The following is a 15,469-nucleotide window of genomic DNA, read 5'->3' on the forward strand; positions in this document are numbered from 1 at the left end:
TAACAATTACAGCCTGACACTTTTTAAAGACATGTGCTGCTCTTCCAAGACCTCCCTTCTATGACACTTTGGGAATTTTTTCCAGGCCTTCCTAGCTAGCTGTCTTGTGTGGTTCTGAGCTCAGCGAGCACACCTGCCGTCACCACTGCTCCTTACCATCAGGGGGCGCCCGCAGCTCCGCTCTTCCCGGCGTGCGGCCGCTCTCCCAGCATGCCTCACTCCCGCCGACCGCGACCCGGAAGCAGTCGCAGGCGGCCGGCTGGCCGGCAGCCCCGACAGAGCCCGGGATGCGGGGCTCAGTCACCCGGCCGCCTGAGCCTGCTGTGGCTGCGGACCGAGGCCGCCGGAGGGAACCCCGATGAATCCATTCCAGAGGGGAGCTCAATCTGGATGCGCGGCCACGGGAACGTGTGCCTGGATCCCGCCGGCCGCTGCTTCAGCGTTTGTAAGTGTTTTGCGTCCCCGTGGGTCCTGTCCCCCGCTTCCTGAAGCCGCTAAGAGGCTCTCCGTCCGGGCATTATGTTGGCCGCAGAGTTTTCCTGGAAAACAGCATCTCCCCTGGAAGTGGCTTGTTGGGGAACCCTGTTGACAGCAGTGAGAGGAAGAAGCAAAGCTGTCGCTGTCCCTCTGCAGTGTCTGTAGGACGTCGAGGGCTGGGGCCACTGTCGGTTCCCTAAATAGCACCCAGACTTCTCTTGTCTTGAGCTGTTCTTACCCCGTCCTCTGACACTGAAATAAAATAGAAAGAAAACTGTTATCTGGGGAAGCCACCGATCTTTCCAGCCATGAAGGCAGAGACAGTGACCCCGATCCGGGAAACCCCAGCAGAGCCCAGCTATGTCTTCAGTGATGTGTGGAGTAGCCGAAAGCTAATGGTTGTGGGAGTCTTGCTCGCCTGGCTCCTCGTCATTCACCTTCTGGTCAATGTGTGGCTTCTGTGCCTTCTGTCAGCATCACTAGTGGTTCTAGGAGGATGGCTGGGCTCCAGCGCCATTGTGAGGGCCTCAGGTCGACTGCATCTGGAACGCTTCATCCTAGTGGATACCTGCCCTCCATGCCCTGAGGCAGAAAAACAGCTGGAACAGGAGATCAACCACACCATCCAGATGATTATTCGGGATTTTGTGTTATCCTGGTATCGTTCAGTGAGCCAGGAGCCAGCCTTTGAGAAAGAGATGGAGGCAGCTATGAAAGGATTGGTTCAGGAGCTGCGGAGGAGGATGGGTATAGTGGACAGACATGCTCTTGCCCAGAGGATTCTGACTCTCTGTGGTTGTCACCTGCAGAGCTACATTCAGGCAAAGGAGGCCACTTCAGGGAAGCAGAGTGATCGAGTCCAACCCTCCCAGCTGTGGGATGCTTACTGCCGGGCTACTGCTCCACATCCCGCTGTGCATAACCCCAGTGCTGAAGTCACCTATACACGTGGCATTGTGAATTTGTTGCTTCAAGGGCTAGTGCCCAAGCCCCACTTGGAGACTAGAACTGGACGCCATGTAGTAGTCGAACTCGTTACTTGTAATGTCATCTTACCACTGATCAACAAATTGTCAGATCCTGACTGGATTCACCTTGTACTAGTGGGTATCTTTTCCAAGGCCAGAAATGATCCAGCACAAGTGACTAAACCACTCTGCCCACCCAATGCCTCGGAGCAGCCCTCGGTGCCCACGTCTCTGCCATTAATTGTTGAGGTAGAGAGTCTCCCAGAAGGAAGAGCCCCTTCTCCAGTACCAGCCCCAGTACTCCTAAACTACAGTGAGCCAGGCCCCTCCCCAGAAGTTGAAGAAGGCCATGAAGTTATAGAGGGAGATTTGGCTGGGATGCTTGAAGAAAGAAAGGTAAGAAACAACTCATCTCATTTCCTAAAGCCAGATATTCGAGGACCACTATTCTTATGTGAAGACTCAGAGCTGGAGTCTCCACTTTCTGAACTCAGCAAAGAAACCATCATGCTCATGACCCCAGGCAACTTCCTCTCTGACAGGATCCAGGATGCCCTATGTGGTGTCCTCCATGGCGAAGGAGCTGAGGTTATTGAAGGAACAGAGACTGAGGAGGGTCCAGGAACAGGAACAGAGACAGGCCTGCTGGTCTCCATGCTGAACTCTTGCCCAGAGATCCAGATTGACAGAGCAGACAAGGAGGTAGAGCAAGGTGATGCCACCTCTCTGACAGCTTTGCTGGAGGAACCAGAAAAGACCTGTCCTTCACGACCTTCATGCTTAGAGAAGGATCTTGCCAATGGTGTGAGCTCCCTCGATTCTACTGTGTCATCAGTTCCACTTTCTTCCTCTCCACCTGGTCCTCTCAGCTCAGCCACCTTCAGCTTTGAGCCCCTGAGCAGTCCAGATGGTCCAGTTGTCATCCAGAACCTTCGTATCACTGGCACCATCACTGCCCGAGAACACAGTGGCGGTGGATCCCATCCATACACACTCTACACTGTGAAGGTAATGGGATTAAATGGTGGTTAACCACTCTGGGCTGGGAATGAGTCAGTCAGGAAAAGTAATGTTCTCAGGGAGGAGATTACTCTTAGTTTGCTGTGTGTAAGTCAGCAAGCATCTGTATGCGAATGTCTAAAGATCATTTGTAAGGCAGAGCAGACTTTTATCCTGAACCCACACAAACAATCCTAGAAGCTCAGGGTGGCTTGAATACAGAGAGTCAGTGGCTCCCAAACCTGGTTGCACCTCAAAATTACTTGGGCTGCGTTTTAAATACTCGTATTCTGATAGACTCTAATAGATTCTGAAAGAGAATTTCTAAGCATACATCCCAGAAGTCTATATTTCTTAAGCAATGGACTCTCCAACTAGCATGGAGACAGCCTGGGCCAAGGCCATTTTGGGAGAGCTGCTGCTATGATCTAACCAGCCTTTTTCATGACATTTCTGCCAAGACGACTTAAATACTTCCAGAAGTAAGGAACTGCCACCTTCTGAGGTAAATACCTTCCCAAAATAAAGTACAAAAGATATTAGTATTTCAAAGAAAGAAGCTAGCAGGGAAGAAGTTTGGAAAGAGAATTCCTAAGCAAGACCCTATATTTTTGTATTTTACTTACCTTCTCCTTGAGTTTCCCTCATTCTGAACACAAACACTACAACTAGGCACATGCGTGAGTGTGAATACGGCACTCTTCTCTGAGATTCCAATCCAAGAGGAAAAGGGCCTTCCTCAGCTTGCTGAGCCACAGCAGCATGATGTAACATCTTGAAAAGTGACATGACGTTCTCAGTGTAAGACTGGGAGTAGTCAGAAGCATACGTACACTCCTGCACACATCCCACATTTTGGAAGTACAGGTGGATAGCCTGACTAGTACAACTTTGCTAACATTTTGCCTGCTTTTTTGTTCTCTTAATTCTAGGTGTCTCTTTGACATGCATATTTCTCACATATAACTGCTGACTTCTGGTTATTCCAACAGTTATTAAACAACAATTTTCCTTGTCAGTTGATGGAGAGTATTTTTAAGACCATAGTTTTTCTCACATTGTATGTTCTTTTTTCTTTTTCTTTTCTTGCTAAATTTTGACAGCAGCTACTACCTACTTCAAGTAGGCATTAGAAAAGAGTAAAGTAAAAAAAGAGCAAGATAATTATACATAGTTTCAGATTGGGTATATATTTTTATATGGACATATTATAACTGTGTTTCTAAATTATGTCAATATTATACATTCTGATGGGAAAGCAGTTTTCAATTTACATGATGGAATTGAACATATCAGTATTGTGTACTATCCCTCAAGGGCAGAATATTCCACAGAAAGCATCTTAACTCTGAGGAGCATCAAGCTTGAGAGCCCCACCCTGAATTCCATCTGTCTCTCTTTCCTCTTCAATACTAGTTGGAGAGACTTCTTTGCTTACTTTATCTCATAGTGAATATGTCTTCATCTCTAGCTCTAGAAAATATAAAAACACCAGCCTTAAGTCTTACCAACAAGGAGATAGTTTTTCCATCATTTAACACAATATAATACCTCAGCCAAATAATAACAATAACCCATTCCTAATAAGAATGGGCACATGTATAGTTCTCCCACAATATTTCATTCTGTCTTAACTACTCTTGCCAAAAAATCTTCCCCTGTGCTGAGTTGCAGCTTTTATGCGTTCTTCCGGGAATGTGTAGTACCAGTCATCTTTCTGATGTACCAGCTTCTCAAGCATATGAAGGCAGCAGACTAACCTCTTACATTATCTCCAATCATCACATGACTTACAATATTACAGATTGTACATATTTAGGAAAAAATTTTCCATTTAATTCTAAGATTAACAATTAGGAAGATTAACCTTCCCAAAGCCAAACAAAAACACATGTCCATTTTAATTTATTCCAGGCAAAGAAATGATTTCAGATTGCCTGCTGTTTGGGATTATTTGTTCTTTCTGAAACTCATGTATATTATTTGAATGTAATGGCAAAGAAATTGTCCCCTTATGAGGACTGGTCTGTAATTTAAAGGTGTTAGAGATGGTATCATCACTTCTATAACAGAAGGTAATATCTTCTGTTTTACACTCAGTGTTTGGGATTTGAAAAATTGTTATATAGTCATTTTGTAAATATCTGAGGGAGGGAGCTTTTGGATGGATGTTACAGTGTAATAAGTGGAACTTATTTCTGACTTTCTGAGCCAAATATATCGGGAAGTGCAGCTCATTCCTTAATTCAGCCACTTTTGGAGTTTGAGTTCTTCATTACCACACTGGGAAGTGATCAGCTATAGTTCATTCTGCAACAGAATAGAAATATCTCCCTCTGTTTATTCATACTCTACTATTATATGGCCATTGAACAAGTCATCATTAAAGCCAGAATAGCAGATTGCTTAGACATGGCTGATTTGTTCAATAGATCTCTTCCTTTTTCAGTATGAGACATCCCTTAGTGGTGAAAACAGCAGCAGTCTGCAGCAGCTGGCCTACCACACTGTGAACCGCCGCTACCGGGAATTCTTGAATCTGCAAACTCGTCTGGAAGAGAAACCAGATCTACGAAAATTCATCAAAAGTCAGGAGTTTTCCCAGCCCCAGACTGCCTATTTGTTAACCACCCTGATCTGAATGTTTGGTGGCCTATGGGTTTGTGGGGAGGAGAATTCAACATTGAGGTTCTGTCTTCCTCAAGCTTGCTTCATAAATTTGGGAGTTTAGTGCTGATCACATTCTTTTTAAGGTAGTCCTTTATTACTGAATTCTTTGTTCTAGTGCCCCATCCACTTTACACTTAAAAAAGAAACGTTCATATATCTACCTATGTCCATAAGCTAGTGCAAAGAATTACATTAGCTTTTCTAGATCCATATACTGGTTAGTCTTAAATATTAAAATATTACCCAGACATCCTTGTTACTTTCCTTTAACAAACAGGCCTTTTGTGTGCTGTTAACACCATTAAGGCACAGGGAAAATAAGAAAATATAGTAAAATTTAACGCTTAAAAAATAAGCTAACAACTGCCTACTTTTTTTTTTTAGTTCCAGTAATTGCCAATGTAAACAATAAGTTTGAACCTAAATTGTTCATTTTCTTTCTTAATAATATCTAATACTGAAGCAAGCTTGAAAATTGTGTCAGGTCCTCTCCTAAGCACTTTACATGATAGTTCATTTAATTCTCATCATAGCCTACAAGATAGATATTATCATTATCCCTTTTTATAGGAAAGAGAAGAATTCTCAGAAAGATTATACAACTTGCTTAAGGTTATTATTGAACTAGGGATTGGAGCCAAAACATAAACTTGAACTATTGGACTTCAGAACCCTCACTTGTAACCACTGTATTGTATCTGTTCCCATTGATAATGAGGGCAGATTGTTTGCATCAGATCCCTGGGGTATGTTTAGAACTCCTAAAATATTAGGAAAAAAAAAACAAGGAAACATATTCAATAATTCTGTTTTCTTTGTATGTTTGATACGTTTTATGTGGAATAGTTTCTATACATAGAATGAATTTGTTTTGTTTTATTTTGAAGATGTAAAGGGTCCCAAAAAGCTCTTTCCAGATCTTCCCTTTGGAAACATGGATAGTGACAGAGTAGAAGCCCGTAAGAGCCTCCTGGAATCATTCCTAAAGGTCAGCATCTCCTGATTTTTGGCTTTGCTCTCCTTCTGATCCCCACATACCTAAGCCAAGGTAGAGAGATCTGGGGACTGTAATTTCTCTTTTAAATCCTTGTGTTTTACTTTTGCAGCAACTCTGTGCCATTCCTGAGATTGCTAACAGTGAGGAAATGCAGGAGTTCCTTGCTCTGAACACAGATGCTCGTATTGCCTTTGTTAAGAAGCCGTTCATGGTGTCTAGAATAGACAAGGTAACTGCAAGGGTCACTATACTCAGCTTTTGTTTCTTTCTAAATGTGGAGTGTTCATCAGAATAGAGGCAGTGCTTAGAAAATAAGAGAGATAGTTTTTAGGAAGAGGAAGCATAGAGGGATCAATAGAACTTAGACTAGAAGAATTTCCAATACTTGTTGCTAAGTATTGGTTGAATCATCAACTTGCTGAATCACAGTGAGATAGTAGCCCTGACTCTTTGTATACATATATCTGTTGGGGGTGTCATGATACTGTTAATTCTAGTCAAAACATAAGCAAGGATACATGTGAACATCTATAGATAGGTGTATGTGCTGCAGGGAGAGAGGTAGTCTTTTCTGGAGAGAAAGGTTGTTCCCAGTGTAGTTCACTCAAGAAAGAGAGCTTGTAAACAGGACATTATGCAGGATTTAGATTGGCATAGTGATTCTCTGCTGGAGAGCAGAATGTTGCAGAGAACTGCACATTCTTTAAGAGGGTGTCTCAACAAACATGGAGACAGTAGGAGGCGGACATCTGAAATACACCAGAGTATATTCTGTATAAGCTGTGATTTGCAGCTACTGTCCTCAATTTCCAGCCTCAGGTTTATGTTCGTCAGAAGATAACATGTGCTTTTCAAGGTTAGGAAACACTGACTCATTGGCAGGAGAGGGACCTCCCTCTAGGCTTGGGGGTACAAAATAAAATGGAATCTCATGTGATAAGTACCTGGGGACATCCATTACTATGAAGGAAAAACCACAAGTAGAACGGGGTCAACTAGCTAAAAACCCCAGAGTTCATGCAGATATATTTAGTCATTGATTCTTTCAACACCTCTACTGGATGCCTTTTTTGAGCCAGGCATGTTACTAATTGTTGATTAGGCAAAAGTGAATGGACACTTCCACAGGGTATAATTCTTGTTGCTGGAAAGCAACTTGTATCTTCTAAGCTACATTATCTATGTTCACGTATCCTTTGTGTTCCCTTCCTGTTTGTTCTTCCTAGACTTCCCTATAGTCTTACTGACCTTTCACCCTTGTCTTGGCTATGCTAGCTGTGGTCCTTGTGGAAGATTGCTACAAGAATGACTTAATGAAGGCTTGTTGCTGCTCTGAGCCAGCAGCATTAGTAAGAAGCACCAAGGAAGAATAAATATTTTCTACCATTTCTTTTATATTTTAGGATTTTGTATGTGTTTTGTACCTAAAAATCTGTCATTTTTCTATCCTGAGAAATGGAGATGATTCTTTTTTCTTCAATGAGATTTTTTTTCTTTATGGTTAGAGACGAGATTGGGCATGTTCAGGGTGGTATGGGCATAGACATTCTTTACGGTTAGAGAAGTTTATATCAATTGCAGATAGCTCAATTTGGGTCTGAGTGATTTTTATTCTTTCTGTACCTAAAGAAGAGAAATTGTTTGACATGACTAGAAAAACCAACTCTTCGCTTTGTGTGAATTACTCCCAGCATGCTTGTATTATTTATGCTCTTAGACTGTATTTTTTATTTTTCACCTTCACTCTTCCTTTTTTCCTTGCACCCCTACGTATATTACTTCCACTGATTCATATCTTGGTAAAATTATTGTCAATTTGGAAGCTTTTTTACATAAAAGAAAAAACTGAAAGTGAAAAGTATTCACTAATCTGCAGAACTCTCCTAAATTTTTATTTATACCACTGTTTGTTTTGGCTTCTTTTCTCATGACATTATTTGTCTTAACTATGAGGAAAATGACTCTCATAGAGAAAAAGGAGGCCATAGAGAAAAGGGAAGGTTGTTATCATATGCTGGTATTGACTTTCCTAATGGGTAAGGCTGTGTAGGGAGTAGCCTAGCTCTCTGTTCATCTTGTTGCATAAAGTGCAGTGAGATGACTACTCTGCTGTCCAGTGCTTTCCATCTAGGATATGAATGGCCTTACTGACTTTGCACCTACAACTCCTGCAGATGGTGGTGAATGCTATTGTGGACACCTTGAAGACAGCATTTCCTCGCTCTGAACCCCAGAGCCCCACAGAGGAGCTGAGTGAAGCTGAGAATGAAAGCAAGCCCCAGACAGAAGGCAAGAAGGCTAGCAAGTGAGAAACCCTTTGGAGGCCCAGGAACCCTTCCCTAGTTCTCAAGTTGATCTCCAATCCTAAGTTGAAGCGCACCTCTATTCTCAAGTCCTGTAATAGAGAAAGTGGGCAGTTCCCACCAGTTTTTAGGCAAAGGCAGCCCTGCTGAGCATTTGATCCTGCCATGGGAACCCAGGCCCAGCTGACCAGGGATTTTTGACAACAAGAAAAATCCTGGAATACAGATACTCTCTTTTGTGTTTTCCTAGGAAAATAAGATGTTTCTTTCCAACAAGAGTTAAATCTCATAACTGATCTGTTTGCTGTCATTTCTGGAAATCTTGGTTTAGAAATTGCATATACCAGCAATTAACAGGAAAGTGCTCAAATGGAAACCTGCAGGGCCTATTTTAGTAACTATTTGACTGGTTTTGCTCTCTCTTATACTAGGGTCCCAGCTGTTCCCTGGCATCAGTTCATACCAGCATTTGGAAGACAAGGGCAGCACACATACACTTACTAGAAATTTCTTATGAACCTGAACCATCATGAAGAGAGAGAGAGAGAGAATATGAATGTGTGTAATGTGTGTGTGTGTTACCATCTTTGTCTCTGTGTTCATGTTAAGGGCCAGCAATACCAGGCTCACAGTACTTAGCCTTTTATAACCAAGCCCATCTTTGAAACCATGACAATGCATGCCTGTACTTATAAGTCTTCTATTTCTTGAAACATAGATGTTATCACTTGCGATTCCTTCTTTGGTTTTATTTGGAACACAAGGGGGATGAATGGTTGTCCTAAATGGATACCAACAACAATAAGAAAAACCCTTAGTTTATGCTGTTTGTCTTTAATCTTCAACAAATCTTTAATGAGCGCACATTATGGCCACTCTCCTAGACTTTGGGAATATAACCATAACAGACTGGACTCTATTTTACTTTCACAAATTCACCATAGACATAGTTTAGTATAAAAGTAGCACTACCTATGAAGAATTGACAGAATATACATTGTTTGGAGAATTTCAGTACCAATTCTTTCCTGGCAACTTTGAGCACAGTAAGCTCCCAAGAATAAGTATGAGTTTTCTTGTTTTGATATATTATCAATACTTGCCAGCCTTTGTATGGGGATCAAGACAATGAATTATATTGTGTTTCTGTTCCTTGTTTCTGTATCAGGTCCAGACTGAGGTTCACATCCAGTAAAATTGCTCCCACACTGAGTATGACTGAGTCACAAGACAGGATTCTCTATTGTTTCCAAGAAGGCAATGTGGTAAGAACCAAAGCCGAGAGAACCTCAGGAATCATGATCTAGGGTATTGATTCTGCAGACATAGGAGGTTGGAGCATTCTCTAACATAAGAAAGGACTTAGATGTTCTACTAAAGTACTTAACTAACATTCTGGATCTTGAATTTTTATGCTGAAAGTACTTTCTCTTAGTGCTTAGGAATTCTTCCAGTTCTAGGTTAGCAAATAGGCTTCTTAAGGTAATGGATTTGCTATAATGAATGACAGGATGAGAGGGAAAGCCAGTTTCTGGAAAAGTGAAGATAACCCAAACAATATGTGTGGAAGTGATGATTCCAGGGCAAGCCTGTTTTACTTACAACTTGGGTAAAGAATGGAAACTCCCCTAGTGACCACAAGGTCTGTAGATAAGGAAGCCTAGATTGCCACATTTGCTGCCCTGTTTTCTGCATTCTTCTTGAGATGTGCCCTTGGCTGTTCTTCAGGAATCAGATATCCTATCCATATCTGGGATGGAATCCTTTATTGAAAAGCAGACAAAGTTACTGAAAATGCAGCCAACAGAAACACCAGAAAAAGATCCTAAACAAATCCCCAAAGAATATGTGGACCATTGCTTGTCAGATACAGCTGTACTAGACCAAGATCTTGACAGCAGTGACCCAGGTAAGTGGCAAGCACTCTGCTCCCACTGAAAAGGGAACCAGGGTGAAGTCCACTAGGACGTGGGATAGTTAGGCTTTATAGCTGTAATTTCTGTGTGTTCAGCTGAGCAAGCCATGTGGTGAACTCCAGTACTGGAAGTGCTGTGGATTAGAGATGAGTAGGACATGGTCACCAGAGCCAGTCAAGCAACAGAGCAAGGCATGGACACAGGGAGTTCTAATACAACAAGAAAAGATCCATATGCATAATCTCAGTATGTATTTAAGTTAAATTATTCTTCACACATGGGGCTTCTGTCTTCACCTACACGCTTCAGTCCTTCAGTATCTGTGGTCCACTTTCCTAATTTTCTTTCTATCTCCTTTGTGATTCTATTTGGTCCTCTTTTTTAATTTCCTTGTTAGTCTTCCACAGCTGTAATTTTGACTGTTCTTACTCCGTACTATTCCTGATAATCCCATCCCTACTGTTCAATTTTTGTCTTCACACATGGTGACGATCCCTAAATTATTGGATATAGACAGACCACAGACCAGCTTAAGTACAACATGTTAAAAATAGAATTCATTTTTTTTCCCCCAGGTCCATTCTTTGTTTTTTATTTCCTGCTATGGCAGTGATCCCACTTAATTCCCAGGCCAGAACAAGGGGGAGAAGAGGCAAAGGCTCTACTCCCCACTTATGCGCATTTGCATTTGAGGCAGGGCAGCTTTGTTTCCCAGAAGGATGGATGCATTCCACAAAGGGAAAAGTCAGAGCCTAGGTATTAGGAATTAAACTAGAATTTCAATTCCACCAAGAGAGACCTCTGCTGAGAATAAACGATCACAAAATCTTGAGATCAGAAAAAGAAGGAAAAAAAAAAAAGTCAATTTTGCTATTGTCTCTCAGGTGCCCAAGAACAAATGTCTGTGAACCTAAACTTAAGTATGTGGAAAAGTGGGGTTACAACCCCATCCCTTCACACATATCTCACTGATAAGTAAGTGTAGTGGTTTGACAGCAAAAGCATCAGAGAAATTTAAGGAATTATAATAAGGTAGGATGGGTAAAACAATATCCTTCTAGCCAAAATCAGGCAGTAAATTTTGAATGTCAGATCTCTAAAAGGATAGTTTATGCCTGAGCTCTTCCCTTCTCTAGCCCTGAGGGACTCAAAATGTTCACATGATGGAAAACTTACCTCATTCTGCAAGAGGACTTTAGCAGTACCTTGTATGCTTTCTCTTAAATATTTTACTGCTATGACTAAGTGTTGCCACAGGGTGGCAGCTGCAGGCAAACACTGAACCTTAGAAAATGATAGAATTGAGGAGAATGCTATTTTCTCAATAAAAGGAAAAGGTCATTTTGAGAAAATGACTAGAAAGCAATTCATCAGTTCCCTTTCCCTCTTAAAATACAGTACAAAAAAGGGAAGTATGTTTTGGACAAAGTTGAGGGGGAAGTGGGATTCAGTTCTAGTGATCCATCAAAATCTGAAATCATCTATGTTCTAAAGCATCCTTAAAGGGGAGAGCAAGGACAATAATAGACACTGGTTATAGACTAACAAAGTTATCATTGATAATTAGATGTAGTATTAATCACAGCAGTAGCACCAGATACTTCTGAAACGTGGAACATTACATACTTTTGGGGGAAGTCTCCCAGGAAGCAAGTCAGAAAGGACTTTGGATTCCTAGCTCAGGTTTAAAGAATAGATGCTTCCATCCATAAAATACATGTGTTCAGGAAACTCCAGCTTAGCATAAATATGAGCTCATTGTGGCCCTTCCAATCGTACAAAAAGGAAAGAAATCAGTAAATGTCATGGCATTCTACCAGAGGTGTGGTGCTCTTCCTGGAACCACAAGTTATCTCGGCATCAAACTGAAGTCTCCTGAATCCAAATCTCACTGCTCTGTATAATGGAGATGGTTTTACAGGAGAATGAAGCCCAAATCTTTCTCCACATCTGGCCACAATTTCCATGATGCATTGTGTGGGCGAGTGGAAGGCCAGGGTGGAAGGGACAAAGTCTTGCCAGTTCTAGTTAGTCACCAGTTGTCAGCTCTTCCTTGGAACAGAATGAGTTCAGCATCTTGGGGAAATATAGTAGAAGCAGAAGCTGAGTAGATAAAATAATTATGTGCAGAATTTTTCCAAAGACAAAAATTCTAAGTGACAGTATCAGGAGCATAAAAATATTGTAAAGACATGTAGAACCTGTCACTGAACTTCCTTGATATAGATTAAACATCTCTTGATTTCAGTGCAGAGGGATTACAAAAGTACAAGATGATGGATATAAAGATGGAGAAGCCATTGCTCAAATGGGGTTCTCTTCTGAGTTACTTTTGTTGTTTTTTTATCCCCCAGGAACAGAGACAGAGTTAGCTGACACAGCCTTGGACCTGATCCTCTTGTTGTTGATGGAGCAATGGAAGTGGCTATGTACTGAAAACATGCAGAAATTTCTTCGCCTTATCTTTGGAACACTAGTTCAGAGGTAAGACTCCTGAGTTCTTCACATTAAATTCTCAAATCGCACAGAAGTTGGACATGTTGCTGTCTTATGCACTAGAAAGAGAAGTGTAGACTCTAGGGAACCTGGAACCACAACAGAAGGTAGATTTTCTGTTATGGGGTACAGGGATGAAGACTGCCTGGAGAGTATCAGAAAGCTTTTACGCAACCTCATTGTCTAAATTTGTTTGTACCTGGTTCTGTAAGACTTCTGACATAATGCACAAAGTTACAGGCACTGCCTGTGATCTTAAGGTATTTTAGCTGAACTCTCTCTACTCTGGAATCAGTTTTCCTCCCAGTTATATCCCAAGCTGTAGACCTTTTACCTTGTTACAATGGATATTCTCTTAACAGATAATACATAGTCACTGTGATGATAAACACTGGGAAAACATAAGGTAAAGCACATCTGTGCTCTTGATATCAAGATTGCTTTTTCCAAGTATGGCACAGATACTCACAACTGAAGAAGTGTTTACTGATAGAGGATAGTAAAACATAGAGAAAACTTGAATTTGCAGCTTAGCTGAATGTAGGCTTTGTGATCCCACCATGACTTGATCTGCTAAAAGATTTATACATAAATGGAGGTTTTAGTGCCTGACTTCCTGTCCATGGAACAAATGCCAGACTTGCTAAACAAAACAAGGCCAGAGACACTGTCTGTGAGTTATAGAGACTAGGACTAGTCTCAAGTGAACCCACATATAAAATGCTGACTGGTCTCTGTGCTTCTGTGCTTTTCTGCTTGTCTTTTTTCCATACTCAGCTCTACCACTAGAATGCTTTTTCAGAAAAGCAAATCTGAACATACATTCTGCACTTAAAATTCTTCAGTGGTTCCCTATTGCCTATAACATAGTTTTTCCAATATGTCTCCCAGAGTTCTAGGGTTCTATGAAAGTGCTGCAGAAGCCAACTTAGAAGCTAAGCTGAAAACTGCTAGAACCATGATCTAACCAAAGTAGTTCCACTTTGATCAGTTTAATATGCCGAGGATCTAGGCAATGCTTTGTTTGAAAAAGGCTCTACTGTGTTTAAAATCTGTATTTGGGACTGGGGCTTGGAGGTGTAGCTCAGTAATATAGTACATGCTTAGCATACATAAGGCCCTGGGCTAAATCTCCAGCACCAAAAAAAAAAAAAGAAACTTAAACATACATATTTACTTCTTAACATTAAAATTCTACCTCCCTTGGGCTGAGGATGTATCTAAATGGTAGAGTGTTTGCCTAGCATGTGCAAGGCCCAGGGTTCCATCCCCAGCACCACAAAAATTGGCATGATCTGGCCACAGCCTTATTTCCATCCACCCCCATACAAGCTATCTATCATTGCCTGAATATTCTGTGGTCTCTTTCTTCCAGGCTTATCCTCTTGTTCCTGCATGAATGGTCTTTCTCTACTTATTTTTCTCCTACTCCCACCTTAAGGCCCCAACTTTCCTTCTTGTTTTCTTCTTGACTTACTACTAAATCCTGTTCAAATACTGAGCATTAAATGTTGTTTATTCCCTGAAACTTTCTATGACATCCTCTCCCACTTTCCCTTAGAATTAAGGAGTTCTCTACACTGAAATGTTTTGACAATACTCTTATCATAACTTATTATATAAATTATTCATTTTCTCCAAGCTCGTGGTTCTCAATTAGAGGGCATTCCTGTTCTAAAGAGACAGTTGGCAATATCTGGAGAAACTTTTGGTTGTCATAGCTAGGAAGAAGACACAGGATGTTCACTGACATCCAGTGGATAGAGGACAGGGTTGCTGCATAGCATCCTTGCTATCCAGGACAGCTCTTCCTCCACAAACAGTGGTGAAAGATCCTTCCCAAAATGTCTGTAGTGCTGAGATTGAAAAACCTGGTTATAGACTATTTGTGCTTTAAGGGCCACAACTAGCTTTGTATCCCTGCAACTTACACAGGACCTGGATCACAGTATAGACTCATTACATATTTGATAAAGGAATAAGTATTTCCCTGCCCAATACCTTTTCACTTGTAGATCCCTTCTGTTTTATTCATTCCATATGACTTTTGTTATTAGGCCTTCATTTCTCCTCTCCCTCTTTTGGTCTTCCCTTTGTTGATCTTAGAAGTATTTTAAAAAATATAAACTCCCCCAGACTGGTAGTGTATGATCATTGATGACCCATTGAAGTCATTTATATGATGAATTGGTTTAAGAGCACAAGAAATGACTCAGTAAGAGCATAAAAGCATAAATGCATCATGAAAAACTCAAAAAGATTGAGGTCAATATTTAAGAGGTAGGAAAAAAGGTTTACCTGAAGTTTGAATAACTTGAAATATTAAAGGGTTGAGCAAGTCCAAATAAAGAAGAGATAACTTTACCCTGAGAATTACAGAAGGATCACTGAAGAAAGAACTGGTAATTCATATAGCAAGCATCCTTGGAAATCCAAGTAGGGACATTTGTTCAAGGGAAGCAAGCCTCGGGGCACAGTAGGCATGGAAAAGACAAGGCCCTTTTCAGGGTTCAAATGCAGGCTGAGAAACTTCTAAGCCAGGGTATGGTATCTCAGTCGTGCTCTCTAATCTGAGCTTTTTCTTGGCTTGATGATGATAAAAGTTTGTTTATCAAATTTGTAGCATCTATCCCATTTTACTTT

At 41.3% G+C, this 15,469-nt stretch overlaps 1 protein-coding gene across 3 annotated transcripts in view; it reads left to right on the top strand.

Moving 5' to 3' along the window:
* Positions 1-230: 230 nt before the first annotated feature.
* Snx19 (sorting nexin 19) overlaps positions 231-15,469 on the top strand; it is a 38,210-nt gene continuing 22,971 nt past the window's right edge. The window contains exons 1-8 of one of the 3 annotated variants that reach the window (XM_020184662.2): positions 231-2,453; positions 4,894-5,032; positions 6,002-6,102; positions 6,221-6,340; positions 8,286-8,416; positions 9,583-9,679; positions 10,143-10,323; positions 12,685-12,814. In XM_020184662.2, the coding sequence (XP_020040251.1) occupies positions 786-2,453; positions 4,894-5,032; positions 6,002-6,102; positions 6,221-6,340; positions 8,286-8,416; positions 9,583-9,679; positions 10,143-10,323; positions 12,685-12,814 (2,567 nt within the window). In that variant the 5' untranslated portion in view covers positions 231-785. Of the gene's footprint in view, positions 2,454-4,893; positions 5,033-6,001; positions 6,103-6,220; positions 6,341-8,285; positions 8,417-8,629; positions 8,973-9,582; positions 9,680-10,142; positions 10,324-12,684; positions 12,815-15,469 lie in introns of those variants that run through there. The other 2 variants (XM_020184661.2, XM_074066327.1) reach the window with 2 other exon arrangements.

The sequence above is a fragment of the Castor canadensis genome, chromosome 2 (genome assembly GCF_047511655.1).
Source record: "Castor canadensis chromosome 2, mCasCan1.hap1v2, whole genome shotgun sequence".
Taxonomy (NCBI): domain Eukaryota; kingdom Metazoa; phylum Chordata; class Mammalia; order Rodentia; family Castoridae; genus Castor; species Castor canadensis.